At 44.1% G+C, this 27692-nt stretch overlaps 1 protein-coding gene across 1 annotated transcript; it reads right to left on the reverse strand.

Annotated features, from left to right (window-relative positions):
- Positions 1–2170: 2170 nt before the first annotated feature.
- Positions 2171–27483, reverse strand: LOC143800858 (vomeronasal type-2 receptor 26-like). The gene is made up of 4 exons (XM_077281216.1): positions 27398–27483; positions 25246–25369; positions 6338–6341; positions 2171–3060 (listed from the first exon to the last, which is right to left on the reverse strand). Exons 1-4 carry the CDS (start codon positions 27481–27483, stop codon positions 2171–2173), a joined length of 1104 nt encoding a protein of 367 aa, XP_077137331.1.
- Between the last annotated feature and the right edge of the window lie 209 nt (positions 27484–27692).

The following is a 27692-nucleotide window of genomic DNA, read 5'->3' on the forward strand; positions in this document are numbered from 1 at the left end:
AAAGGCTTCATTAATAATAATAATAATAATAATAAAAATAATAATTTTTATTTATATAGCGACAACATATTCCGCAGCACTTTACATTATAGACGGGACTTGTACAGACAATAGACATTACAACATAACAATAAACACAGATCAAAACAGATATCAACAGGAAAGAGGGCCCTGCTTGCAAGCTTACAGACTATGAGGAAAAAGGGGAGACACGAAAGGTGGATGGTAACAATTGCTTTCGGTGTTCAGACCAGCCATAGTGTAAGGCTCGGGTGTTCATGTAAAGCTGCATGAACTGGTTAACAGCCTAAACATGTAACAGTACAGACACAGAGGGCTATTAAATGCATAAAGCATATGAGAACATGATGCGAGGAACCTGATTATGGTTTAAGTTTTTTGAATGGGCCACACATGGATAGTTAGCTTAATTTGTTGAGACGGTAGGCCAGTCTAAACAAATGCATTTTTAGGGCACTCTTAAAACTGTGGGGATTGGGGATTAATCATATTAACCTGGGTAGTGCCTTCCAGAGAATTGGCGCAGCACGTGTAAAGTCTTGGAGACGGGAATGGGAGGTTCTGATTATTGAGGATGCTAACCTCAGATCATTAGCAGCATGGAGAGCACGGGTAGGGTGGTAGACTGAGACCAGAGAGGAGATGTAGGGTGGTGCTGAGCCATGGAGTGTTTTGTGGATAAGAGTAATAGTTTTGTACTGGATTCTGGACTGGATGGGTAACCAGTGTAATGACTGGCACAAGGTAGAGGCATCGGAATAATGGTTGGTGAGGAATACGATCCTGGCTGCCGCATTCAGGACAGATTGGAGTGGGGAGACTTTGGTAAGAGGGAGGCCGATTAGTAGAGAGTTACAATAGTCCAGACGAAAAAGAATAAGAGAGACAGTAAGAGTTTTTGCAGAGTCGAAAGTAAGAAAAGGTCGAATTCTAGAAATATTTTTGAGGTGCAGATAATTAGAGCGAGCCAGTAATCGGATGTTTGATTGAAAGCTCGGAATCAAGTGCGACTCCAAGGCAGCGGGGTGTTGCTTGGGAGTAATGGTGGAACCACACGGAGATAGCAATATCAGGCAAAGGTAGGTTATTAGAGGGAGAAAGCACGAGGAGTTCAGTTTTTGACAGGTTCAGTTTCAGATAGAGGGAGGACATGATGTTAGAGACAACGGTAAGACAATCACTGGTGTTTTCTAAAAAGGCAGGCGTAATATCAGGAGCAGAAGTGTATAATTGGGTGTCATCAGCATAGAGATGATACTGAAACCCAAACCTACTTATTGTTTGTCCAATAGGGGCGGTATACAAAGAGAAAAGGAGGGGACCTTGGACTGATCCTTGAGGAACCCCAACGTAAAGGGAAGATGAGAGGAGGAGGAACAAGCAAAAGATACAGTGAAAGAACGGTCGGAGAGATAGGAGGAGAACCAGGAGAGAACGATGTCCTTAAGGCCAATGGAGCATAGCATAGAGAGGAGGAGCTGATGATCCACAGTGTCGAATTCTGCGGACAAGAGAATTAGCATGGAGTAGTGATCATTAGATTTAGCTGGTAGTAAATCATTAGAGACTTTAGTGAGGGCAGTTTCAGTAGAGTGTAAAGAGCAGAAACTAGATTGAAGAGGGTCGAGAAGAGAGTTATCTGAGAGATAGCGGATAAGGCAGGAGTGGACCAGGCATTTGAGGAGTTTAGAGATAAAGGGAAGATCAGAGACAGGTCTATAGTTAGCGGCACAGTTTTGGTTGAGGGATGGTTTCTTAAGTAATGGATGTATGATGGCATGCTTAAATGAGGAGGGAAAGATACCGGAAGAGAGAGAGACAGGTTGAATATTTTTGTTAGGTGAGAGGCGACAGCAGGGGAAAGGGACTGGAGGAGATGTGGTCACTGGTGCAAGTGGTCTGCCGTGAAGATGCAAGAAGCCTGATTACTTCTTCTGTGACTGGTTCAAAGTCAAAGAGTGAGCTAGATGCAGTGGGGGAGGAAGGGCAATGCATGAAATGAGGAGATTGGGAAATAATTTCCTGTTCAATATGGTCAATTTTTTCTTTGCAATAATTGGCCAGATCGTCAGTATCTTGAGGTGATAGATTTTCCCTAAAACATTGCATGGCCCTCAACATTGATTGCTCTAATGTAAAAGTAATGATTTTAGCAATTTCTCTTAACATTTATAGTAGGTCTAATTAGTATTATATAGCATTTTGGGAAAAATATACAGCATAATAATCCTGCACTTGAGGCCAGTATAGCAAAAATTTCCATTGCCACCATATACTTCCCTTTGCTACTAAGATAAGCCGGAATCATGGCAATCCAGACACTGATGAACACCAGCATGCTAAAGGAGATGTACTTGGCCTCATTAAAACTGTCCGGTAATGTCCTCACCATGAAAGCCAGAACAAAGCTCAAGTCTGCCAGGAGCCCCAGATAACCCAACATGGAGTAGAACCAGATATCCGAGCCTTCATTACACTGAATGATGATCCGATTGGTATAAAGAGTCATGTCATACTCCCGATATGGAGGACGGAGAGAGATCCAGAAAACACAAATAAGAACTTGAACTGAGGAGCAGGTCACCACCACGTATTTAGATGTCTTCAGGCCAATCCACCTCCTCCAGACACTGTTGGGTTTTGTGGCTTTGAAAGCAATGCACACTGTGATAGTTTTAGAGAGTATGGAAGATAGAGAAACAGATAATAGTATTCCAAATATAATCTGTCTAAGCATGCAGGTTACATCAACAGGAGGACCAAGAAACAAGAAAACACTCAGGAAGCTCAGAAAGGTGGAGACCAGAAGGATGAAGCTCACAGTCCGATTGTTTGCCTTCACAATAGGAGTGTCCCAGTAATGGATAAATATCCCTAATATAAATATAGTTACTACAGACAGTAATATTGATGTGAAGATGAAAATAATCACAATCTCATCCTTCTCATAAGACAGAAAGTCATATGTTTTAGGTACACAAGTCACTTTCTTCTCATCGGGCCACTTGTCATCAGGACATCTGTGACAGATTTCACTGTCTGTGGGAAATAAAACAAGTCTCATTAAGGCACATACATGTTCTATCCGTTTTTTTTTATCACAAATACAATATGTACTTATTATTCTCTATGGTGCTATAAACATCCCAGTGTTTTTTTCATGGACCACACATGTCTGTTGAAAATTAAGATACATTTCCATTTTTTATTGCTTCACAGATGAAAATAATACAGGTCTACTTGTTAATGAAAAACACATACAGAACATGGATGGTATTAGTGTACAGTCCATGTGTTATATGTGATTAACATTGCAAAGTATATGAGAAGCATTGTCTTTTATTTATCCATCCATGAAAATCGCTGATGACAGATGGTTAAAATGGACACACGGACAAAATACTGATGACACATTGATCCAAATGCCTTGAATCAAAGTCCTGTGCACAGAGGCTCCAGACCGAACCGATTTCTGAGTGTAGATATAGTAACAGAATGTAAAAATCCAGCATTCACTAGAAATGAGTTGTGTATTAAAATAGTATTTCATTAGCAACATAGCTATAAAAAATAAAAAAAAAAAAATAAAATCATACAAAGAGAATAAATGGAGATGGGTCTACAAGTTTCGAGTATGACGGCGCTTGGTCCTGACTGGTCTGGACTAGTGATGGATGAACCCGTACAGTAATGTTTGGGGTCTGTACCAAACACTGGGCAGTGGCATCAAGCCTACAGGTTAGTAATGCAGTGGCATCTATAAAATAATTTGTAAAACGGTGTATATTTTTAATTTGAAGTAAAAAACTTTACAGTGGGTGTTTTTTACTGACAATATGACTGTGGGGTTAGTAATGGAGAGGCGTCTTATAGGCACCTCTCCATTACTAACTTGTGGGCTCGATGTCACTAGAAAACATAAAGGTGACATCAACCTCACAAATATGTACCCCACTTGCCACCACCACTGGGCCAGTGGGAAGAGCTAAGCAAAATGCCAGAAGTGGTCCATTTAATAGATGCATCTTTTCTGGAGCAGCTGCGGGCTGCTATTTTTAGGCTGGGGAGGCAATATCCATGGCCCCTTACCAGCTTGAGAATACCAACTTCCAGCTGTCTACTTTAAATTTAGATAATTTAAAAAATGGCATGAGCACCCATCTTTTTTGACTAACCAGCCAGGATAAAGCTGACTGCTGAGGCTTGCAACTCTCTGCTGCCAGTTTTGCCATGCTGGTTATCAAAAATAGAAAGACCCTCCGTCATAAAAAAAAAATGTATTTGTAGCACAGGAGCCAGCTGATGAACACTCGCATGAACTGCGACTGCTCTTGCTGTTATCAACTGCAGCATGTGGAAGATGGGAGTAGTACTCTATCAACAGATGACAGCATGGCAATCAATGGATGTTCGGGACCCAATCATCTGACCCGATCATCCAGGGGTTCGCTGAACATTAGTTAGTACTAATCGCGGTTATGATCGAAATGTTTAGACTCGTGTCCTCTTATTCTCTTTGTATGTTTTGATGTTTAATTTTTCCCTTTTTGTAAACTATGTTGCTAATAAAATAATGTTTTAATATACTTATCCCATTTCCTGCCAATGCTGGATTTTTCCATTTTGCTGCAACAGTATGTTATGTTTTCTTACGTAATTAAACATGAACATGTGAACGAAAGCTAACAGGAATTAAACATTTTTTAATATTCCAATTCATTAGCTTTAACTTTTTTCAAAAGCAAATTTGATTTGCCGCAAATTAATTTTCTGTGATTTTCAAGTGCGATTGAGCCTATTATTATCAAGAAGTTATGTAATGCTCTGAGATCTCCAAGGACTGTATTAAATCCTTTTTTATATCTCTTTAAAGCCAACACAGCCTTAGAAATGGCAATGAACCGCTACCTTTCTGGCCAAGGAGATATGGATAGCAACTGGCGATGAGCAACTATGCTAGGTGATACTCGGATATCACTTGAGTATCTGGGTGCTCGGCTATCGTCGAGCATTGGCTGGTGCTCGGATGTGAGGCTCTAATCCCTGTCCCACATGTTTAGCATCTGTTACACAGTCAATAAAAATGTGCGGGATTACCTTTCAGTCACTGTAATGCTGTAGCCATCTTGGTAGTATCATTATTGTAAATGGCTAGCCACATGACCTCATCAGAGGTTATAAAAGAACCTGTGCTGCCATGCTCGGCACACTGACACCATTGTAGAGCTCAGGGGCAGGTGTGATTGTAGGGATTGAGCATTTATCGCTGTGTGTGCCCAGTTGATCAATTCAGAGTCCTTTAACATTGATACTGGTACTGATTTTGAACCATCATAATAAAAGCAGTTCTAAGGCCTAATCTTGTGCTTCGTTTTTTGTATCAGATACATTCCTCATTTATCCTGGGGAGGGACAGTTGTTATTGGAGGGAGAGAGTTCTTGTCCAGGGATGTGTGTGCACAGTTTAACTAATCAGAGTCCTCTAGTATTGACACTTGTGCTGGTGCTGAACCATGATTATAACAGTTCTTCTAAGTGTTAATCCGGTGCTTTGCTGTTTTTTATCTGACACATTCTGCACTTAACCTATGGACAGTTGCAGAAGCAGGAAGAGCAGAAGAATACAGCCGCAAGGTAGAGTTCAGTGCTTTGCTAAATATAAAGCTGCTGCACAAGACCACATTCTTTTTTGGGAGTGAACAAATTGACTATATTATCATTCATACAGTTTAGCGTGCTTTGTGTTACATTATGGTGGTATAAAAATCTAAAAAAAGGTTATTTTTTTAATGGATAAATTAGTCATCCATAATCTGTAACGCACTACTTGATATTACATTGTGGTGATATATAAATCTCCCAAAACAGTTAAAAAAAATTTCTATCCAATTAGTCATCAATAGAGTTTAACATGGTTAGTGTTTCATTATCGTGTGTTGCAGGTCGGCTCACTTAGCTGTTCTTCGAAGTAGACACAGGCACACGTGGGTTAAAGTCTCTGGGTGGTTTATTGCATCATAAACCAGAACATGTTAACAGAAGAAATAGCCTTTCTGGCTCAAAAGGAAACAAAAAGTTCATAAATAGTCCTGCCCAGAACTCTTGGGCCAACACGTATGGCAGCTCTCTCAGGAGCATCAGCCTAAGACTTGCTTGCCTCTACACCACACAGATCACAGAAAAAACTGGCTGGACATTTATTTCCCCAGCCACACCCTTGAGGTGGAGCTATGCTGAGTAGGGGTCCTGCCCATCTCTTACCTACTCACCTAAAAACCCATCTATAACATGGCCGCTTAACTCCTTCAGCACATACCATGCTGAAAGGAAACGTATGGGTTACTAGATCATGGAGGAAAGCCGTCTCTGTGACACACATATCCCCTCACATATCGTGCCAGTGACCCTGTCATAGATGGTATATAAAACTAAAAAAAAAGCTCAATTTTTATTAATTCAATTAGTCACGCATAATGTTTAACTTGCTTTGTGTAAAATTACGGTGGTTTACAATTTTTAAAAACCGCTTGGCTGGTACAGTTCTCAAAATATTTTTGTTCCAGAAATTGACTATTGTCAGCCATACATTTTAACATGCTTTGCGTAAAATTACGGTGGTTTAAATATTTTAAAAAACCCTTTGTCTGATACAGTTCACAAAATATTTTTTATTCCAAAAACTGACTATTGTTGAATTTTGTTGGTTTGAAACAAAAACAGAAATTGGCCTTCTACAGGTTTACAAATTTGGTTGTTCAAAAATTGACTATTATCATATATACTGTAGAAATTGGGTTGTATGAAATTTTGCTGGTTTCAATTTAAAAACAAAAATTGTCAAATACACAAGGTGGTGCAAATTACACAGTCTCATTCAAGGCTCCAAGGCCGATTACCCCCACCAGTGGCACCCAGATTTTGACAGGCACCCACAGAGAGGAGCGATCAAGTTTAGTAAGCTGACAGAGCACATTAAGGTATGTGGCCAGGTGATTTGATTGTCCCAACCTGGATTCTTCAAATGTGTTTCAGTGATGGTCAGTGCTCCAGCTGAGGCCATGGTCCTTTAAACTGACATTCTGTAGAATGTGAAATGTGTATTCCTCCTTTTATAGCAATAATGCCTCAGTTTCTGTCATGCAGAGTTTCTCTGCAGAAGGATAGAGGTCCTTTTTATATCCACATCTGCTCTTCAGGCCTTCATTCACAGGTCAGGGGGGATGTGGAATGAGGTCAACTCTCATTGTTCGAATATTTAATCAATCTGCATAGTTTGTCATTCAATGTTTGCAGGTCAACAAGCTGCATGGACTGATATAATGGATAATCAACATATTAGCAAACATTTATTGTTCAATGACTCTGTTTCCCTGACCTCCAAAGATAGCAGCACAATAAGCTGCAACAAACATCAATTCAAGAGTCAACATTCAGGCTCATATGAACAATGGCCTATGTCTCTTGACCTACTGGAAAATACATATTGCATAATTAAGAATAAATTCTGTGTCATTACATTTTGACAAGCACTTGTTGCCAAGGAAGTTACATTTCCCTGACAGCACACTGGGTAAACATTGAGGAGGCCAGGGCTGAGCATTGCAATAGTGCGACATATGTGCTACCGATGCCGGAGAATTGCTGGCTCAACTTTTTTTGGGTTTTACTCCAGTTCCTGAACCTACACCTGCTCCTCCTCATTCTCCGCCTCCAATGTGCTATCTCAGACCACTCGTCGGAAGCTGAAAGCTCTGCATTACTGCCTCAGTAAAGCGGCAACAGGCTCTGTGGAAACAAATTTGTCTAGGAGACAAACCACACACTATGGCAGTGTTATTGAAAGAAATAACAGATCAGACAGATTTCATTTTGGTGCTGGTGCTGTGTGGTGGCCATTGTTGCTGTGGCTTTGTGCTGGTGGGGCGGCGCGGTCTGGAGCCATGGGGGCTCAGTCTCGCAGCATGGGTGCTGTGGGGCAACAGGCCGTCCGCCCTGCTGGTGTATTGCCACTGTGGCGGTGGTCGCCGCATGGCTCCGCTCCGTTAGGGTGGTAGGACCCACTACAAGGTTTGCCATGACGTGGCAGTGGGCTTCATACAGTCTGATCAGAATGTTAAACTGAAAACCTCATATTCAGTTATATAAATTTTTGCCTAGCGGCTTTTGATCAACTTATGATTTTTGGAGGTGCGGTTCATGCCTTTTTTTTCCTTTTTGTGCAAAGCATGTTCTAGTCTCTTTTTTGGACCAGCACTCCTCCCATTTGGCACAGGTGATTTTATTTGGCAGGAGACTGCAATGTAAGGTGTCTAGCCCATTTTTGGCTCTCACTGAAGAGCTGGAGGAAGGTGAGTTTCAGTGCTCCTTTCATTTTGGTGCTGGTGCTGTGCGGCGGCCATTGTTGCTGTGGCTTTGTGCTGGTGGGGCGGTGTGGTCTGGAGCCATGGGTGCTCAGTCTCGCAGCATGGGTGCTGTGGGGCAACAGGCCGTCCGCCCTGCTGGTGCATTGTCGCTGTGGTGGTGGTCGCCGCACGGCTCCGCTCCATTAGGGCGGTAGGACCCACTACGAGGTTTACCGTGACGTGGCAGTGGGCTTCATACAGTCTGATCAGAATGTTAAACTGAAAACGTCATATTCAGTTATATAAATTTTTGCCTAGCGGCTTTAGATCAACGTATGATTTTTGGAGGTGCGGTTCATGCCTTTTTTTTCCTTTTCAGACAGATCGATGGCTCTCACCTCTGAACCTACAACCAGGCATAGTCATGTGTGATAATGCCCGTAAACTGGTGGCAGCTATGAAGCTTGGCAGGCTCACAAATGTAGGAAGCTTGGCTTGTGTGCTCAGCTTGGTAGTTTAGTGGTTTCTGAAAGCCTACCCAGATTTGACAGAGCTTATGGTCAAAGATACTGAAGCAGCTACAGCAAGTGACAGCTCACTGACTGGTGTGCAACGTCACCACGTGCTTTGAACTCCACACTGCACATGCTGGTGAGGTTTTGTGAGCAGCAGATGCCAGTTGTGGAACACCAGTTCCAACAGAGTCGCAGGTATTCTGGTCAGCCACAGCACATAACAACGGAAGAGTAGGCATGGTTTCGGACATTTGTGCAGTTCTCCAAAACAGATTACACCACAAAGATGGTGAGTAGCGATGACGCCATCATCAGTGCAATTATCTTACTTCTGTGCCTACTTAAACAGTTGCTGCTTACAATTAAATACGAAGCTAAGCATACGTACCAGGTGGTGATGGAGGAAGACATAATATGGAGATAATACCCAGGTCAGCCTCATCTCATCTGCTCAGTGTGGTTTTGGTAACAATGAGGATATGGAGGCTGATGAGGAGGTGGAGGAACATGATCTGTTTAATAGCACAACTGAGGCTAGCTTCCACACAAGCTTTGTCCCATCTCTCCTATGTGAATGGGATGGGGAGGGGAATGAGGAGGAAGAGATGGAGCAGAAGGTGGAGAGTAGTCATCATGGTGGCACTGGAAAGTGTTGGTTGTAAGGTGCTTGTGCAGCGCTCCAGAGTCCTGGTCGTGCAGTATTGTGGCTCTGCCACTAAGGGGAGTGATGGTACGTCTGATTGTACTAAAAGAGTTCACCTGACCTGGTATCACAGTCACACACTACACTTCACATTCCGGCCACCAGGGGGAGCAAAAGGTTCTATTTATTAGGCCACTCCTCACACTCTGGTGAAACTGGGGGTTGGATAGGAAGTTAGAAGGAGAAGCTGACTGGGTTTTGCCCAGGTAACATGTAGAGAGAGAGTTGCTGGGAAGATCCAGGGAGGTCCCTGTCAGGGGTGGGATCCTGACAGTGGCCTAGCAAGAGACAGATCGTTATGGAGCCGTGCCTGCACTACCTTGCGGCGGCATCCTAAGAAAGGACAAGAAGCGAAGTATATTGTGGAGAAGTGAGAAACGAGATCACAGCACTAGGAGATAATACCGGGAGGAGTCTTGCCCCAAGACCGTGGCAACATCCTTCTGAGGTGCGTAGCCGGTGACCAGAACACCGAGGGAGTACTGAATCTACGCATTACTCCAGATAACGGCAGGGCAGTTAACTTTAGGTCGGCTGTCCACCCTTTACACCTATGCAGACAACGGAGGCAATTGTGGGAGAGGGGCATCTCTAGGGTTCCTATAAATTAACTCCAGGCCTACCCGTCATATGGGTGCGTCCTATCCATATCATCTGGGGGATGGAGAGAGAGAACATCAGGAACAGATACAAGAGTTGTGAGGACTATCCCGTGGTGCTCAGCAGGGAGGTACTACAACACACAGGCGCTAGTAGGAAGGCTACTGATTTCCACCTGCAAAGGGAACTCTGGATGTGCCTTAGGACCGGCCGGTCTCAGCTAGCCCTGTTAGCAGTGCTCTGGATTGTGGATGCCGAAGTCTACAGTAAAAGGTAAAGAGACTGCAACCCTGTGTCCTCGTTTTTTACAGCGACCTACACCATTACCATGTACTCATCAAGGGAAGCCCTGGGGACACACTTCACCTGTGGGAAGGTATAACATCTAGCTGCCATTCCATCACCCCAGTGGACCCCCAGCAGCGTCGGTCACTCTGACCGAACACCACAGGTGGCGTCACGAACACTTGACAAACTCTCGCCTACACCTTTAATTGGATGCCCCTTAGCAGGGCCATGGACCGGGTCGGGCCACCGTGACTGTTATGATCCTAGTGGCTGAGGATCACAAATGTACCAGCTAAGTAACTAAACATAGGACATGCTCCAGGAAGGTGGTAACTGAACTGACCGCAATTCTAAACCTATCGAAACACACTAGAGGTAGCCGGTGAACGTACCTAAAATCCTAGACGTCTCGAGCCAGCCTAAGAAACTAACTACCCCTAGAGAGAAAGAAAGACCTCGCTTGCCTCCAGAGAAACACCCCCAAAGAAATAGAAGCCCCCAACAAATAATAACGGTGAGGTAAGAGGAAGGCACATACACAGGGGTGAAAACAGATTCAGCAAATGAGGCCCACTAATACTAGATAGCAGAAAATAGAAAAGGGGTCTATGCGGTCAATGAAAAACCCTTACAAAATATCCACGCTGAGATTTCAAGAACCCTCACACCAGCTAACGGTGTGAGGGGAGAAATTCAGTTCCCTAGAGCAGCCAGCAAGCGAAGGAATCACATTTTAGCAAGCTGGACAAAAAATCATGATGAACACTGATGATCAAAAAATGAACAAACAAACTTAGCTTGTCATGGAGCGACTGGGAGCAAGGTAGTCAGGAGGAATCTGAATAGCTCTGAATACATTGATAGCAGGCAAGGAACTGAGTATCCAGGAGAGCTAAATAGGAAACTAACCCAGGATAATGAGCCAGCTGATGCGGCCAACCTGCAGAAAGACAACACTCACACAGTACCGCTTGTGACCACTAGAGGGAGCCCAAAAATAGAGTTCACAACACGTGACATCCCCAGAACCGAGACAGAGGGACCCGGTACCGAGTATCCCGCTGCCCTGCGTCTGGGTGCTCTCCACTTGGCACATATGGCCAACTTTAAGAACCGCTGCCTTTCCTTTGACCTTAATGTCACATTCATCTTAGCCAAAAAAAAGTACTGATTATTTGCTCTGCTATACCCATGCTACAAGGATAATCTTGCACCTTGCTTTCCTTCCTGAGGCAGAGAGGTTTATTAAAATGGTACTATACCAGAAGTCCATTGTGCAAAATATGTTGCAAAAAATTCCCAACAGACAACGCTAGCAGCAGGGTTCTTGTCCAATGAAGGAGAAGAAGCAAAAGAGACAAACACCGGGTAGAGCAGAGTCAGAGCTACACTGTCACAGGCCTGGGCCAACTTCATGACACCCTCCCAGCAACTAGGCCCTGATGACTGGGTATTTTTGATAAAGAGAGAAAAGTTTTAAAGATGGTCAAGCAACACATAAAATGTTTTTAATCTTAATATTTGAATGAGGCCCGCCAGTTGTTGCCTTCAAGGGTCTATGGATGGCTGAATGACCCTACTTATAATTTTTTCCTGGAAAACCTTTCTGAGTATAGGAGTACATCAACTACACTTTCAAAATATTTTAGTAAGGCCTGCAAGTTGTTGTCTTCAAGGGTCTATGGATCACTGTACTAGCCGTCTTATCAATTTTTCCTGGCTTTGCACTGTGTGCAAAACATTTGTGAGTGTAGAACTGCCAAAGCTACACTTTTTCAATTTTTTGAGGCACTCCAGTTGTTGCCTTGAAGTGTGTATGGATGACACTGTTTGTAATTTTTGGCAGGTTTTGCATTTAGTGTACAACCTTTGAGAGTCTAGGAGACCACTATATGACAATTTGAACAGAATGCATATGAGGCCATCCTTTATGTTTAATACAGGGGGTATCTGAGTCCCTCTTAGTTTCTAATTTTTGACACTTATTACTTCCTTCATAAATTAAACTGAAAAATTCAAGTTTTGTTTACTTAAATTTTACATTTTAAATCCGTTTAAAAAGTACATTTTTTCATGTAAACTCCAAGTTCTCTTTGATTTTGAATGATTTATTGTCAATCCTTGAAGTGGAGTAAAAGTGTGACCAGATGAGAATAATTGGAGTGGTTTTCAGCACCCGCTGTTTCCCTCCACTGTATAATAAAGAAATAAGTTTAAGAAAAGCATGCACAACTTTTACACTGACATGTTTGTGGGTTTTTCACACACACAGAGTGAAAAACCTGATGTCCGCACCACCATTGAATACAATTGATATGCATGTGTCCGCATTTGTGGCCCTTAAAAAATGGATTGCATATGGACAAAAAAAACAGACACATGAAGAAGGCCCTATACTGCTATGTGTATGTAATATTAAAAGATTATGTCTCTTGGAAGAAGGGGAAGAAAAAAACATAAGCAAAAAATCAGAAAATAGTCTGACCTTAGAAGAGTTTAAAAAAATGAAATTATAAATATTTCTATATAGAATTTTTTGTTATCAAGGTTGATACAATCTCAGGAAAAACACCAAAAAAGGAAAAATTCAAGAAAACACACCTAAAACAGGCAGAGATGCTTACCTGTCTAAATAGGCCTCAAAACAAATGCACAAGCAAGGTGCAGCGGACCCAAATAAAATAGCAAATGCACAGGTGCAATACCTAATGAAACAGCCAGCCTTCAATAAGGATTTGGCCGTGTGTTACACCAATGCACTAAGATACATACTCTGTATGTGGCGAGTTCACACAAGGAATGCAGAGCATCTGGCTCCAGCCTATTAATGACGCCCTATGGCGGGCTGCCCAGTGCTAAAATGCATCATGTGTGAACAAAGGCCACAGTGTACAGAACCATTTGGGCTCAACTGCACCCTGCAAAAAATATACGTGCAAAACAAAACATACAAATATATGTAAGGTATTAGTTGATATTCTGGCCTTAATATGCAAGCCGGCAACCCGCGCCAAGGGTCCTTACGTTTTGCCAGTCCTACTCTAACATGAAAAACACCAAAAAAGGAAAAATACAATCTCGCAGCCACTTGGTATCAGTAGTGTTTAAGTAATTTTTGTTTTATATTATATTATTTAAGTATTAATAATTTATTTAAGCATTTAAGAATATATTTAAGATTTTATGTCTTTTTTATGAATAGGGAAATGTATTCTGACTCTTTCTTTCACATACATCCTTTTTATGAAAATGTGTTCTGATTTCTGACATTTATTGTCTGGTGAGTTTTTCTATATAAAGACTTAACGTATATACTCGAGTATAAGCCGACTCGAATATAAGCCGGCCCCCCTAAATTTGCAACAAAAAAGTGGGAAAACTTATTAACTTGAGTATAAGCCTAGGGTGGATAATGCAGCAGCTACTGGTAAATGTCAGAAATAAAAATAGATACCAATAAAAGTAAAATTAATTGAGATGCCCCATATAATGCTCCTTGCAGTTCTTTATGGCCCCATAGATGCCCCATATAATGCTCCATACAGTTCTTTATGACCCCATAGATGCCCCATATAATGCTCCATACAGTTCTTTATGGCCCCATAGATGCCCCATATAATGCTCCATGCAGTTCATTATGGCCCCATAGATGTCCCATATAATGCTCCATACAGTTCTTTATGGCCCATAGATGCCCCATATACTGCTCCTTGCAGTTCTTTATGGCCTCATAGATGCCCCATATAATGCTCCATGCAGTTCTTTATGGCCTCATAGATGCCCCATATAATGCTCCATGCAGTTCTTTATGGCCTCATAGAAGCCCTATCTAATGCTCCATGCAGTTCTTTATGGCCCCATAGATGCCCCATATAATGCTCCATACAGTTCTTTATGACCCCATAGATGCCCCATATAATGATCCATACAGTTCTTTATGGCCCATAGATGCCCCATATACTGCTCCTTGCAGTTCTTTATGGCCCCATAGATGCACCATATAATGCTCCATGCAGTTCTTTATGGCCCCATAGATGCCCTATATAATGCTCCATGCAGTTCTTTATGGCCCCATAGATGCCCCATATAATGCTCCATGCAGTTCATTATGGCCCCATAGATGTCCCATATAATGCTCCATGCAGTTCATTATGGCCCCATAGATGTCCCATATAATGCTCCATGCAGTTCTTTATGGCCCCATAGATGCCCCATATAATGCTACATGCAGTTCTTTATGGCCCCATTGATGCCCCATATAATGCTCCATGCAGTTCATTATGGCCCCATAGTGTTCCCATATAATGCTCCATGCAGTTCATTATGGCCCCATAGATGTCCCATATAATGCTCCATGCAGTTCTTTATGGCCCCATAGATGCTCCATATAACATTGTGCCACATGTAATGCTGCTGCACACAAAAAAAATGACATACTCACCTCTCGTCGCTGCCCGCTGCTCCTCAGCGTCCCCGCCCGCTGCTCCTCAGCATCCCGTCTCTCCACACTGACTGTTCAGGAAGAGGGCAGCACGCACACTAATACGTCATTGTGCCCTCTGACCTGAACAGTGTGTGCAGAGGATGCGGAAGATGGGGCGTCGGTGAAACACGGAAAGGTGAATATGACATACTCACCTTCTCCCGGCACTCCGGATGAGGTCCCTGCATGTGGCACAGTCTCTGGGCGCGGCAGCTTCTTCCTGTAGTGAGCGGTCACATGGTACTGCTCATTACAGTAATGAATATGCGGCTCCACCCCTCTCCACTCATTCCCTCCTAGACCCTTCACAGTCCGTGTTCCGCCCCCTACATTTGACAGAAACTGCACTCATCAAGGTGACCAATGACCTTCTGACAGCAAAACGTAATGGTGAACACTCTCTGCTCATTCTCCTCGATCTTTCTGCAGCTTTCGACACTGTTGACCACCCTCTCCTACTCTCTAGGCTCCAGTCACTAGGCATCAAGGACACTGCTCTCTCCTGGTTCTCTTCCTATCTTTCTGAACGCTCCTTCAGTGTTCAGTTCTCTGGCTCCACTTCATCTCCTCTTCCTTTCACTGTCGGGGTACCTCAGGGCTCAGTCCTTGGCCCCCTTCTCTTCTCCCTCTACACGGCCCCAATTGGACAGACCATCAGCAGATTTGGCTTTCAGTACCATCTTTATGCTGATGACACACAACTATACACGTCAGCCCCTGACCTTACCCCCGCTGTACTACAGAACACCACTGACTGTCTGTCCGCAGTCTCTGACATAATGTCCGCTCTCTACCTGAAACTCAACCTCTCCAAAAACTGAACTTCTTCTGCTCCCGCCTTCTACTAACCTCCCTAAATCTGGCATTTCCCTCTCCGTGGGTGGCACCATAATAACACCCCGGCAGCAGGCACGCTGTCTGGGTGTTATGTTTGACTCCGATCTTTCCTTCACCTCCCACATACAATCTCTTGCCCGCTCGTGCCGCTTACACCTAAAGAACATCTCTAGAATCCGCCCTTTTCTCACCATGGAGACAACAAAATCTCTCACTGTCGCCCTAATCCACTCCCGTCTGGACTACTGCAACTCCCTATTAATTGGCCCCCCCTCACGCGACTTTCCCCTCTCCAGTCTATCCTTAATGCGGCAGCTAGGGTCGTCCATCTGGCTAATCGTTACTCGGACGTGTCAGCTCTTCGCCAGTCATTACACTGGCTGCCCATTCATTACAGGATACAATTCAAAGTACTTGTTCTCACCCACAAAGCTCTCCACAGTGCGGCACCGCCTTACATCTCCTCCCTCATTTCTGTCTATCGGCCTAGCCGACCGCTGCGCTCTGCAAACGACTTTCGACTAACCTCTGCACTAATCCGCACCTCCCACTCCCGACTCCAAGACTTCTCCCGTGCTGCACCAATCCTCTGGAATGCTCTACCCCAAGATATTAGAACCATTCACAATTTGCATAGTTTTAGGCGCTCCCTCAAAACACATTTGTTCAGAGCGGCCTATCACGTTCCCTAATCAAACTCATTTTATGGTTGTGTGTGTGTAGCCCATTCGCTATCTCCATCTACCCCCCACCCCCTGAAGATGGCTGGACCATCATTGTAAATACATCATTGTAAATACACACCTGTACTTTGTATCTCCCCACCTTTACTGTAGATTGTAAGCTCTCACGAGCAGGGTCGTCATATTTTGTTTTATTCTGCTTTATTACTGTATTGTTAACATTGTTACCTATCACTGTTGTGTTTGAAACTGTTAAACTGTAAAGCGCTGCGGAATATGTTGGCGCTATATAAATAAAGATTATTATTATTATTATTAACATGAACCCCTAATGATCGCGCATTGCTGATGGGCTGTCATGACAACTTGGGGTCGGCAGCAGACTCCTGTGTTTGTCATTGCTGGATTGCTATGAGTGCTGCCCAGTGATCAGCGCTCATAGCATGTGAGCAGCCTTGCTCTGTGTAGCACAAGTGATCTGATGATTGCAGCTTTAGGCTATGTGCACACTCTGAGGAAAGGTGTGCTGATTTTTCCGCACTGATTTCGGTAAATCTGCAGGTGAACAGCACTGTGGATTTACCGTGGATTTGCTGCAGATTTGTAGAGGTTTTTGTGCATTTTTTGTGCGGATTCCACCTGCGGTTTTACACTGGCGGATTGCTATTTAGGAGCAGGTGTAAACCGCTGCGGAATTCACACAAAGCATCGACATGCTGCGGAAAAAACAATGCTGCATTTCCTTTTTTTTTTTTCCGCAGCATGTGCACTGCGGATTTTGTTTTCCATAGGTTTACTTGGCACTGTACAACGCATGGAAAACTGCTGCAAATCCGCAGCAAAATCCGCAACGTGTGCACATAGCCTTAAGTCTCCCATTGAGACTGTTGAAGCAAATGAAAAGTAAGAAAAAAGTTTAAATTACCCCCCAATCGCCGCATTCAAAATAAAACAATTAAAAAAGTAAAAAAAAATACGTCTCCCTCAGAATCTCCCGATCTATCAATACATGAAAATAATTAATACGATCGGTAAACGGCGTAGCGAAAAAAAAAGTAAAAACACCAGAATTAAATTTTTTTGTCACCACAACATTGCAATAAATAGAAATAACGGGAGAGCAAAATATTGTATCTACACCAAAATCATTTAACCCCTTCCCGACCCATGACGCCACGTAGGCGTCATGAAAACCCGTGCCAATCCGACCCATGACGCCTATGTGGCGTCATGGAATGATCGCGTCCCTGCAGATCGGGTGAAAGGGTTAACTCCTATTTTACCCGATCTGCAGGGAGAGGGGGAGTGGTGCTTCAGCCCAGGGGGGGTGGCTTCACCCCCCCGTGGCTACGATCGCTCTGATTGGCTGTTGAAAGTGAAACTGCCAATCAGAGCGATTTGTAATATTTCACCTAAAAAACTGGTGAAATATTACAATCCAGCCATGGCCGATGCTGCAATATCATCGGCCATGGCTGGAAAACCTGAAGTCACCCCCCCCCCACACCCACCGATCGCCCCCCCAGTCCTCCGTTAGTCCTCCGGTCCCCTCCGTCCGCCTGCCGGCTCCCCCGTCCTGCTGTCCGCTCCCCCCTGTGCTCCGATCACCCCCCCTGTGCTCCAATCACCCCCCCTGTGCTCCAATCCACCCCCCCCCACTACCCCTTCATACTTACCGATCCTCCCGGTGTCCGTACGCCTCCTCGCTGGGCACCGCCATCTTCAAAAATGGCGGGCGCATGCGCAGTGCGCCCGCCGCATCTGCCGGCCGGCAAAGTACATTTTGATCGCTGTGGTAGGTTCTATCACAGCGATCAAAATAAAAAAATAATAAATAAACCCCCCCCCTTTATCACCCCCATAGGTAGGGACAATAATAAAATAAAGAAAATATTTTTTTTTCTTTTTCCACTAGGGTTAGGGTTAGAACTAGGGTTAGAACTAGGGGTAGGGTTAGGGTTACGGGTAGGGTTAGGGTTAGGGGTAGGGTTATGGCATGTGCACACAGAGCGGATCGGCCGCGGATCCGCAGCGGATCCGCAGCGGATCGGCAGCTGATCGGCCGCGGATCCGCAGCGGATCGGCCGCGGATCCGCAGCGGATCGGCCGCGGATCCGCAGCGGATCGGCCGCGGATCCGCAGCGGATCGGCAGCGGATCGGCCGCGGATCCGCAGCGGATCGGCAGCGGATCGGCCGCGGATCCGCAGCGGATCGGCCGCGGATCCGCAGCGGATCGGCCGCGGATCCGCAGCGGATCGGCAGCGGATCGGCCGCGGATCCGCAGCGGATCGGCCGCGGATCCGCAGCGGATCGGCCGCGGATCCGCAGCGGATCGGCCGCGGATCCGCAGCGGATCGGCCGCGGATCCGCAGCGGATCGGCCGCGGATCCGCAGCGGATCGGCCGCGGATCCTCAGCGGATCCGCAGCGGATCGGCCGCGGATCCGCAGCGGATCGGCTGCGGATCCGCAGCGGATCGGCAGCGGATTGGCCGTGGATCCGCAGCGGATTGGCCGCGGATCCGCAGCGGATTGGCAGCGGATTGGCCGCGGATCCGCAGCGGATTGAATTCGAAGCAGTTTTCCATCAGGTTTACAGTACCATGTACACCTAAGGAAAACCAAATCCGCTGTGCCCATGGTGCGGAAAATTCCGTGCAGAAACGCTGCGTTGTATTTTCCGCAGCATGTCAATTCTTTGTGCGGATTCCGCAGCGTTTTACACCTGTTCCTCAATAGGAATCCGCAGGTGAAATCCGCACAAAAAAACACTGGAAATCTGCTGTAAATCCGCAGGTAAAACGCAGTGCCTTTTACCTGCAGATTTTTCAAAAATCGTGCGGAAAAATCTCACACGAATCCGCAACGTGGGCACATAGCCTTAGGGTTAGGGTTGGAATTAGAGTTAGGGTTGGAATTAGGGCTAGGGTTTGAAATAGGGTTAAGATTAGGCTTGTGGTTAGGGTTACGGATAGGGTTAGGGGTGTGTTGGGGTTACAGTTGTGGTTAGGGTTGGGATTAGGGTTACGGTTGGGATTAGGGTTAGGATTAGGGTTGGAATTAGGGTTACGGGTGTGTTGCGGTTAGGGTTGTGGTTAGGGGTTTGTTGAGGTTAGGGTTGTGATTAGGGTTATGGCTACAGTTGGGATTAGGATTAGGGGTGTGTTGGGGTTAGTGTTGAAGTTAGAATTGAGGGGTTTCCACTGTTTAGGCACATCAGGGGTCTCCAAACGCAACATGGCGCCACCATTGATTCCAGCCAATCTTGCGTTCAAAAAGTCAAATGGTGCTCCCGCCCTTCCAAGCCCCGACGTGCGCCCAAACAGTGGTTTACCCCCACATTTGGGGTACCAGCGTACTCAGGACAAACTGGGCAACAACTGTTGGGGTCCAATTTCTCCTGTTACCCTTGCAAAAATAAAAAATTACTTGCTAAAACATAATTTTTGAGGAAAGAACAATTATTTTTTATTTTCACGGCTCTGCGTTATAAACTTCTGTGAAGCACTTGGGGGTTGAAAGTGCTCACCACACATCTAGATAAGTTCCTTCGGGGGTCTAGTTTCCAAAATGGGGTCACTTGTGGGGTGTTTCTACTGTTTAGGCACATCAGGGGCTCTGCAAATGCAATGTGACGCCCGCAGACCATTCCATCAAAGTCTGCATTTCAAATGTCACTACTTCCCTTCCGAGCCCTGACGTGTGCCCAAACAGTGGTTTACCCCCACATATGGGGTATCAGCGTACTAACAACAAACTGGGCAACAAATATTGGGGTCCAAATTCTCCTGTTACCCTTGTGAAAATAAAAAATTGCTTGCTAAAACATCTTTTTTGAGGAAAGAAAAATGATTTTTTATTTTCACGGCTCTGCGTTGTAAACTTCTGTGAAGCACTTGGGGGTTCAACGTGCTCACCACACATCTAGATAAGTTCCTTGGGGGGTCTAGTTTCCAAAATGGGGTCACTTGTGGGGGGTTTCTACTGTTTAGGCATATCAGGGGCTCTGCAAACGTAACATGATGCCCGCAGACCATTCCATCAAAGTCTGCATTCCAAAACGTCACTACTTCCCTTCCGAGCCCCGGCATGTGCCCAAACAGTGGTTTACCCCCACATATGGGGTATCAGCGTACTCAGGAGAAACTGGACAACAACTTTTGGGGTCCAATTTCTCCTGTTACTCTTGCAAAAATAAAAAATTCTGGGCTACAAAAATATTTTTGAGGAAAGGAAACACATTTATTATTTTCACGGCTCTGCGTTATAAACTTCTGTGAAGCACTTGGGGGTTCAAAGTGCTCACCACACATCTAGATAAGTTCCCTTGGGGGTCTAGTTTCCAAAATGGAGTCACTTGTGGGGAGTTCCTACTGTTTAGGCACATCAGGGGCTCTGCAAACGCAACCTGATGCCCGCAGAGCATTCCATAAAAGTCTGCATTTCAAAACGTCACTACTTCCCTTCCGAACCCCGACGTGTGCCAAAACAGTGGTTTACCCCCACATATGGGGTATCAGCGTACTCAGGAGAAACTGGACAACAACTTTTGGGGTCCAATTTCTCCTGTTACTCTTGCAAAAATAAAAAAATTCTGGGCTAAAAAAATATTTTTGAGGAAAGGAAACACATTTTTTATTTTCACGGCTCTGCGTTATAAACTTCTGTGAAGCACTTGGGGGTTCAAAGTGCTCACTACACATCTAGATAAGTTCCCTTGGGGAACTTGGGGGTCTAGTTTCCAAAATGGAGTCAATTGTGGGGAGTTCCTACTGTTTAGGCACATCAGGGGCTCTGCAAACGCAACCTGACGCCCGCAGAGCATTCCATCAAAGTCTGCATTTCAAAACGTCACTACTTCCCTTCCGAACCCCGACGTGTGCCAAAACAGTGGTTTACCCCCACATATGGGGTATCAGCGTACTCAGGAGAAACTTGACAACAACTTTTGGGGTCCAATTTCTCCTGTTACCCTTGGGAAAATAAAAAATTGTGGGCTAAAAAATCATTTTTGAGAAAAGAAAAATTATTTTTTATTGTCATGGCTCTGCGTTATAAACTTCTGTGAAGCACTTGGGGGTTCAAAGTGCTCACCACACATCTAGATTAGTTCCTTGGAAGGTCTAGTTTCCAAAATGGGGTCACTTGTGCGGGAGCTCCAATGTTTAGGCACACAGGGGCTCTCCAAACGCGACATGGTGTCCGCTAATGATTGGAGCTAATTTTCCATTCAAAAAGCCAAATGGCGTGCCTTCCCTTCCGAGCCCTGCCGTGAGCCCAAACAGTGGTTTACCCCCACATATGGGGTATCATCGTACTCAGGACAAACTGGACAACAACATTTGGGGTCCAATTTCTCCTATTACCCTTGGGAAAATAAAAAATTCTGGGCTAAAAATCGTTTTTGAGGAAAGAAAAATTATTTTTTTATTTTCACGGCTCTGCGTTATAAACTTCTGTGAAGCACCTGGGGGTTATAAGTGCTCACTATGCATCTAGATAAGTTTCTTGGGGGTCTAGTTTCCAAAATGGGGTCACTTGTAGGGAGCTCCAATGTTTAGGCACACAGGGGCTCTCCAAATGCGACATGGTGTCCGCTAACGATTGGAGCTAATTTTCCATTCAAAAAGTCAAATGGCACGCCTCCCCTTCCGAGCCTTGCCGTGCACCCAAACAGTGGTTTACCCCCACATATGAGGTATCGGCATACTCAGGAGAAATTGCCCAACAAATTTTAGGATCCATTTTATCCTGTTGCCAATGTGAAAATGAAAAAATTGAGGCTAAAAGAAATTTTGTGTGAAAAAAAAGTACTTTTTCATTTTTGCGGATCAATTTGTGAAGCACCTGGGGGTTTAAAGTGCTCACTATGCCTCTAGATGAGTTCCTTGGGGGGTCTAGTTTCCAAAATGGGGTCACTTGTGGAGGAGCTCCAATGTTTAGGCACACAGGGGCTTTCCAAACGCGACATGGTGTCCGCTAACGATGGAGATAATTTTTCATTCAAAAAGTCAAATGGCGCTCCTTCCCTTCCGAGCCTTACCATGTGCCCAAACAGTGGTTTACCCCCACATGTGAGGTATTGGTGTACTCAGGAGAAATTGCCCAACAAAATTTAGGATCCATTTTATCCTGTTGCCCATGTGAAAATGAAAAAATTGATGCTAAATTAATTTTTTTGTGAAAAAAAAGTACTTTTTCATTTTTACGGATCAATTTGTGAAGCACCTGGGGGTTTAAAGTGCTCACTATGCTTCTAGATAAGTTCCTTGGGGGGTCTAGTTTCCAAAATGGGGTCACTTGTGGGGGAGCTCCAATGTTTAGGCACACGGGGGCTCTCCAAACGCGACATGGTGTCCGCTAAAGATTGGAGCCAATTTTTCATTGAAAAAGTCATATGGCGCTCCTTCCCTTCCGAGCCCTGCCGTGCGCCCAAACAGTGGTTTACCCCCACATATGAGGTATCAGCGTACTCAAGACAAATTGGACAACAACGTCTGTGGTCCAGTTTCTCCTTTTACCCTTGGGAAAATAAAAAAATTGTTGCTAAAAGATCATTTTTGTGACTAAAAAGTTAAATGTTCATTTTTTACTTCCATGTTGCTTCTGCTGCTGTGAAACACCTGAAGGGTTAATAAACTTCTAGAATGTGGTTTTGAGCACCTTGAGGGGTGCAGTTTTTAGAATGGTGTCACTTTTGGGTATTTTCAGCCATATAGAACCCTCAAAATGACTTCAAATGTGAGGTGGTCCCTAAAAAAAATGGTTTTGTAAATTTTGTTGTAAAAATGAGAAATCACTGGTCAAATTTTAACCCTTATAACTTCCTAGCAAAAAAAAAATTTGTTTCCAAAATTGTGCTGATGTAAATTAGACATGTGGGAAACGTTATTTATTAACTATCTTGTGTCACATAACTCTCTGGTTTAACAGAATAAAAATTCAAAATGTGAAAATTGCGAAATTTTCAAAATTTTCGCCAAATTTCTGTTTTTTTCACAAATAAACTCAGAAATTATTGACCTAAATTTACCACTAACATGAAGCCCAATATGTCACGAAAAAACAATCTCAGAATCGCTAGGATCCGTTGAAGCGTTCCTGAGTTATTACCTCATAAAGGGACACTGGTCAGAATTGCAAAAAACGGCAAGGTCATTAAGGCCAAAATAGGCTGGGTCATGAAGGGGTTAAATTAAAACATCCACTCGGCATACAAAAAATTAGCCCTCAGCCAGCCCTAGATCACGAAAAATGGAGACGCTACGAGTCTTGAAAAATGACATAATTTTATTTGGGTTTTTTTTTTACCACTTTAATAAAAAATAACCTAGACGTGTTTGGTATCTACGAACTCGTAATGACCTGGAGAATCACATATCGATCAAAATTACAACTTGTCTCATAGGGGTGAAGCCGCATATTCATCACTGTAATGAGCGGTACCACGTGACCGCTCATACAGGACAAGCTGCGACGCTGAGAGGAAGCATCGATGGAGCTGGGTGAGTATTTTATTTCCAGCGGGCAGGCGCACAGGGGTTGGGAGGGGGTGGGAGGGGGTTGGTTACCGGGAACTTTATTTCAACCGCAAAAAAAATAAAAAACAATGATTTTCCATTGCTTCTCTCCAGCGAACGCTGCTGGAGAGAAGAAATGAATGGCGGCTTCAGCACCCAAAGCAGGGGACAGCGCTTACTGTAGCGCTGTCTCCTGCACAGTCTGTGTGGTACCCAGTCGGCACACGGGCGGCACACGGCTGCCGCACGTGTGCCACACTGATGTGCCACATGAGCACACAGACACACGGACACGGATAACTCCGGTACCGATTTTTCCGGTACCGGAATTATCTGGACATGTGAGACTGGCCTAAGGGAGCACTCGGATAGCACTGATGTTACTCAATGGGGCAGAACTGATGCACGATTATTGTCACTGACAGAATCTGCCAGTGAATAAAATCACAGCTTGCTACAATTTCACTCAGAGATCAGAAGCCATTCATGTCTATGGGTGTGTGGAAGACATCAAGCTGCACTCTGATGGCAACTGAAGGTGTTCTGGATTTTTGGACTTTGAGAATGGAGAAGATGGAGAAATGTTGTCCTCCGTTTTTTTTTCACTTGCGCTATGGTTTTTTCATCCGAGAGTATCAGCTCGCTATTCTGATCAGTCTTTGATCAGAGTGTAATTTGCATAATTGGTCAAATTGTCTCCGAGGAGAGAATCTACGGCCATCTGCACTTGCTCTTAGGCTAGGTTCACGTCGCGTTAGTGCCATCCGATGAATGGATCCGTTAAAAGGATGAGCTAACACAGATGCCCAAAATCTCTTTTTTTTCTACAATTGCGTTAACGCATGGTACCATTGCGTCGGCAAGCGTTAGTAATGAAGGTCTATGCACAGTGAACACATCCGTTCAGTGTGCGTTAGACCTAACGTACCCAAAAACATGGTAGACCATGTTCGAAGGTATAATGCATGCCGATTTTGACATGTGTTAGTATCCGTTACGATAATGAATGTCAGTGGGTGCACTAATGGATCTGTTACATCGCGTTAGTGCCGCTTTGAAACGGATCTGTTAAACGGATCGCCCTAACGCAATGTGAACCTAGCCTTAAGCTGCAGATTTCCTCAGCAGTGTCTGGATGAGATTTTGGGAAATCTTCTGCACAACGCTACTTCTCTAATGCACAGCAGATTGTATTATTACATTTTAACTGCTGGTTCCCCTCCCATCAAGATTTATTATCTATTATATTCCCACCTGGTGTTTGGGATATTTCTCCTTCTGAGCAGGAAACACAGTCATAGCAGCAGTCTTGGTGCCCAAGCTTAGGAGCTTTTCTGTATCCAGGAGCACATTTTTCGTTACATCGGGACAGCGGTTTCTAGAAAATGGATTTCATACGATGAATTAATTTTATAAAGTACAACCTTTCTTATAAAAGTTGTAGTAGATCCTTATGGAAGACATTTGATAAATAACATGTTAAAGGATTGTCCCACCACATGGAGTAAAGGACATTGACCTTTCTTAAGAAGCAATGGTGAGTGCTGTTTCTTTTTTCAATATTGAATGCAATTGGTATTCAACACATTTTTCATGCACCACCTACCTCACTATCGGGCGGCATGCTTTATACGAAGGATTGATTCAGACTGCAGTCAGCAGATTGGTACCGATTTTTCTGCTTTTTCATTTATTGCAATTTAATTAATAACTATTTCTGAATAACAATTTTCTATTTCTTATATTCCCTACCTAATAATTAAAATATTTATTGTAACTTTTATAAACTGTGATCAGACCAGTGGAGATCTAACTGCCTAACCCACCTGCAGATGCATTTTTTTTGGTAATTCAGTATGTTAGGTATTCATTATGGAAACTAGGGGGCGGGTCACTGAGAGAGCAGTGACCTGTCAGCAGTCTGCATTATGAATACCTAATCAGAGCACCACATACCCCAACCCCACCTTAGGGCACGAGAATCTCATTAACACAAAACTGAAAATAAAGATTAAGAAGCAGCCACAAGATGAATTTCATCAACCAATGTATCATTTTATTCAGTATAACGGCGCCGACCTGACACTCTGTGTAGGTTACTATGCACAACACTACTGACAGGTTCCTTTTAAACTGTAATTAATTATTCTTTATTCATCGCCCAATGATATAAAATTATATGAGATACATGTGGTGTCAACATATTCACTGCACCCTTAGGTGAATTCATTAGGGGATGAAGTTTGTAAAATGTGGTCACTTATGTGGGGGTTCCTGCTTTTCGGGCACCTAAGGGATTCTTCCAATGTGACATGGTACACTCAATCCATTTCAGCAAATTTTTAACTTCAATATGGCACATCTACCCTACTAAGCATAGCGCTGTGCCTGAAAAGTAGTTTTTTTCGCCATCATTCAATAAGAAAAATAAGTATTTTATACTGTCCCAGTTTCACCCCTCAGTGTCTGCGATGCAGCTACTGACAGCTCGGCTGTCCAATCTGGTAAAGGGTGCCACTGAATAAAATCACAGCTTGCTACAATTTCACTCTGAGATCGGATGCCATTCAAGTCTATGGGTGTGTGAAAAACATCAAGCTGTACTCAGATGGCAACTGAAGATGTTCAGGATTTTTGGACTTTGAGAATGGAGAAGATGGATAAATGTTGTCCCCCTTTTTTGTTTCACTTGTGCTTTGGTTTTTCATCCGAGAGAATCAGATCTCGCTATGCTGATCAGTCTTTGATCAGAGTGTCACTTGCATAATTGGTCAAATTGTCTCCGAGGAGAGAATCTACAGCCATCTGCACTTGCTCTTAAGCTGCAGATTTCCTCAGCCATGTCCAGATGAGATTTTGGGAAATATCATGTACAATTTGATTGTCAGTACTTTGATTGACAGCTTGGCCATTCAATCTGGTACAGAGGCCTGCTGAGCTATCTAAGACTATCCAATCTGAGGCTGTGAGGCGTCGGCTTTCTCCAAGTGTTCATTATTCCAGATAAATGTCATGCTTCTTAACTGAGCTGTGTCTCCCAGAATTCTGCAAAAACATACACTCAGCTTGTGAGGTTTACTCGCATGTGCCTTGAGTTCTGTAAGCTTCATCACTTGCCTGACCTTGGACTTCATTCTGACCATCCGCCTGTTTAACACCTTCAGCTCTGATCTGATATCCTCCAGATACTCTGATCTTGGAACGTTACCTGACTTTGCTTTTGTCTCTTCCTTCAATTTATGACATACCCTCCAGGCTTCTAACTTTGGACTCCTTGACCACTCTGACTCATGGCTTGGCCGTGAAGAAGTGACTAGCGTCACGATACACCTGGCTGATATGTTTTTCTTTTTCGCCAGTATGGATCCTGCTCACACGCTTTTGTGGCAAATTTGACGCAAATTACTCAGGATCTGGAGAAGGATTGCCAGAGTCTGAAGTCATCATAATATCAGTTGCAAAGTCAGATAAATAACTTGATGAAACCCCCATAGCCCCAGTGGCTGTGATGTCAGTACCCTCTGATGTACAGGTGGTCTCTCCCAAACCTATTATATCCCTCACTGATACATTTTCAGGAGAGAAATACCAGTTTAAGGTTTTCAAGGAGAACTGTAAGTTATTTTTAACCCTGAGCCCTTGGTCGTCAGAGGAGTAGTTACAGCGGGTGGGAATAATCATGTCGCTACTTCCAGGGGGTT

This window comes from Ranitomeya variabilis, chromosome 1 (assembly GCF_051348905.1).
Source record: "Ranitomeya variabilis isolate aRanVar5 chromosome 1, aRanVar5.hap1, whole genome shotgun sequence".
Classification (NCBI taxonomy): Eukaryota; Metazoa; Chordata; class Amphibia; order Anura; family Dendrobatidae; genus Ranitomeya; species Ranitomeya variabilis.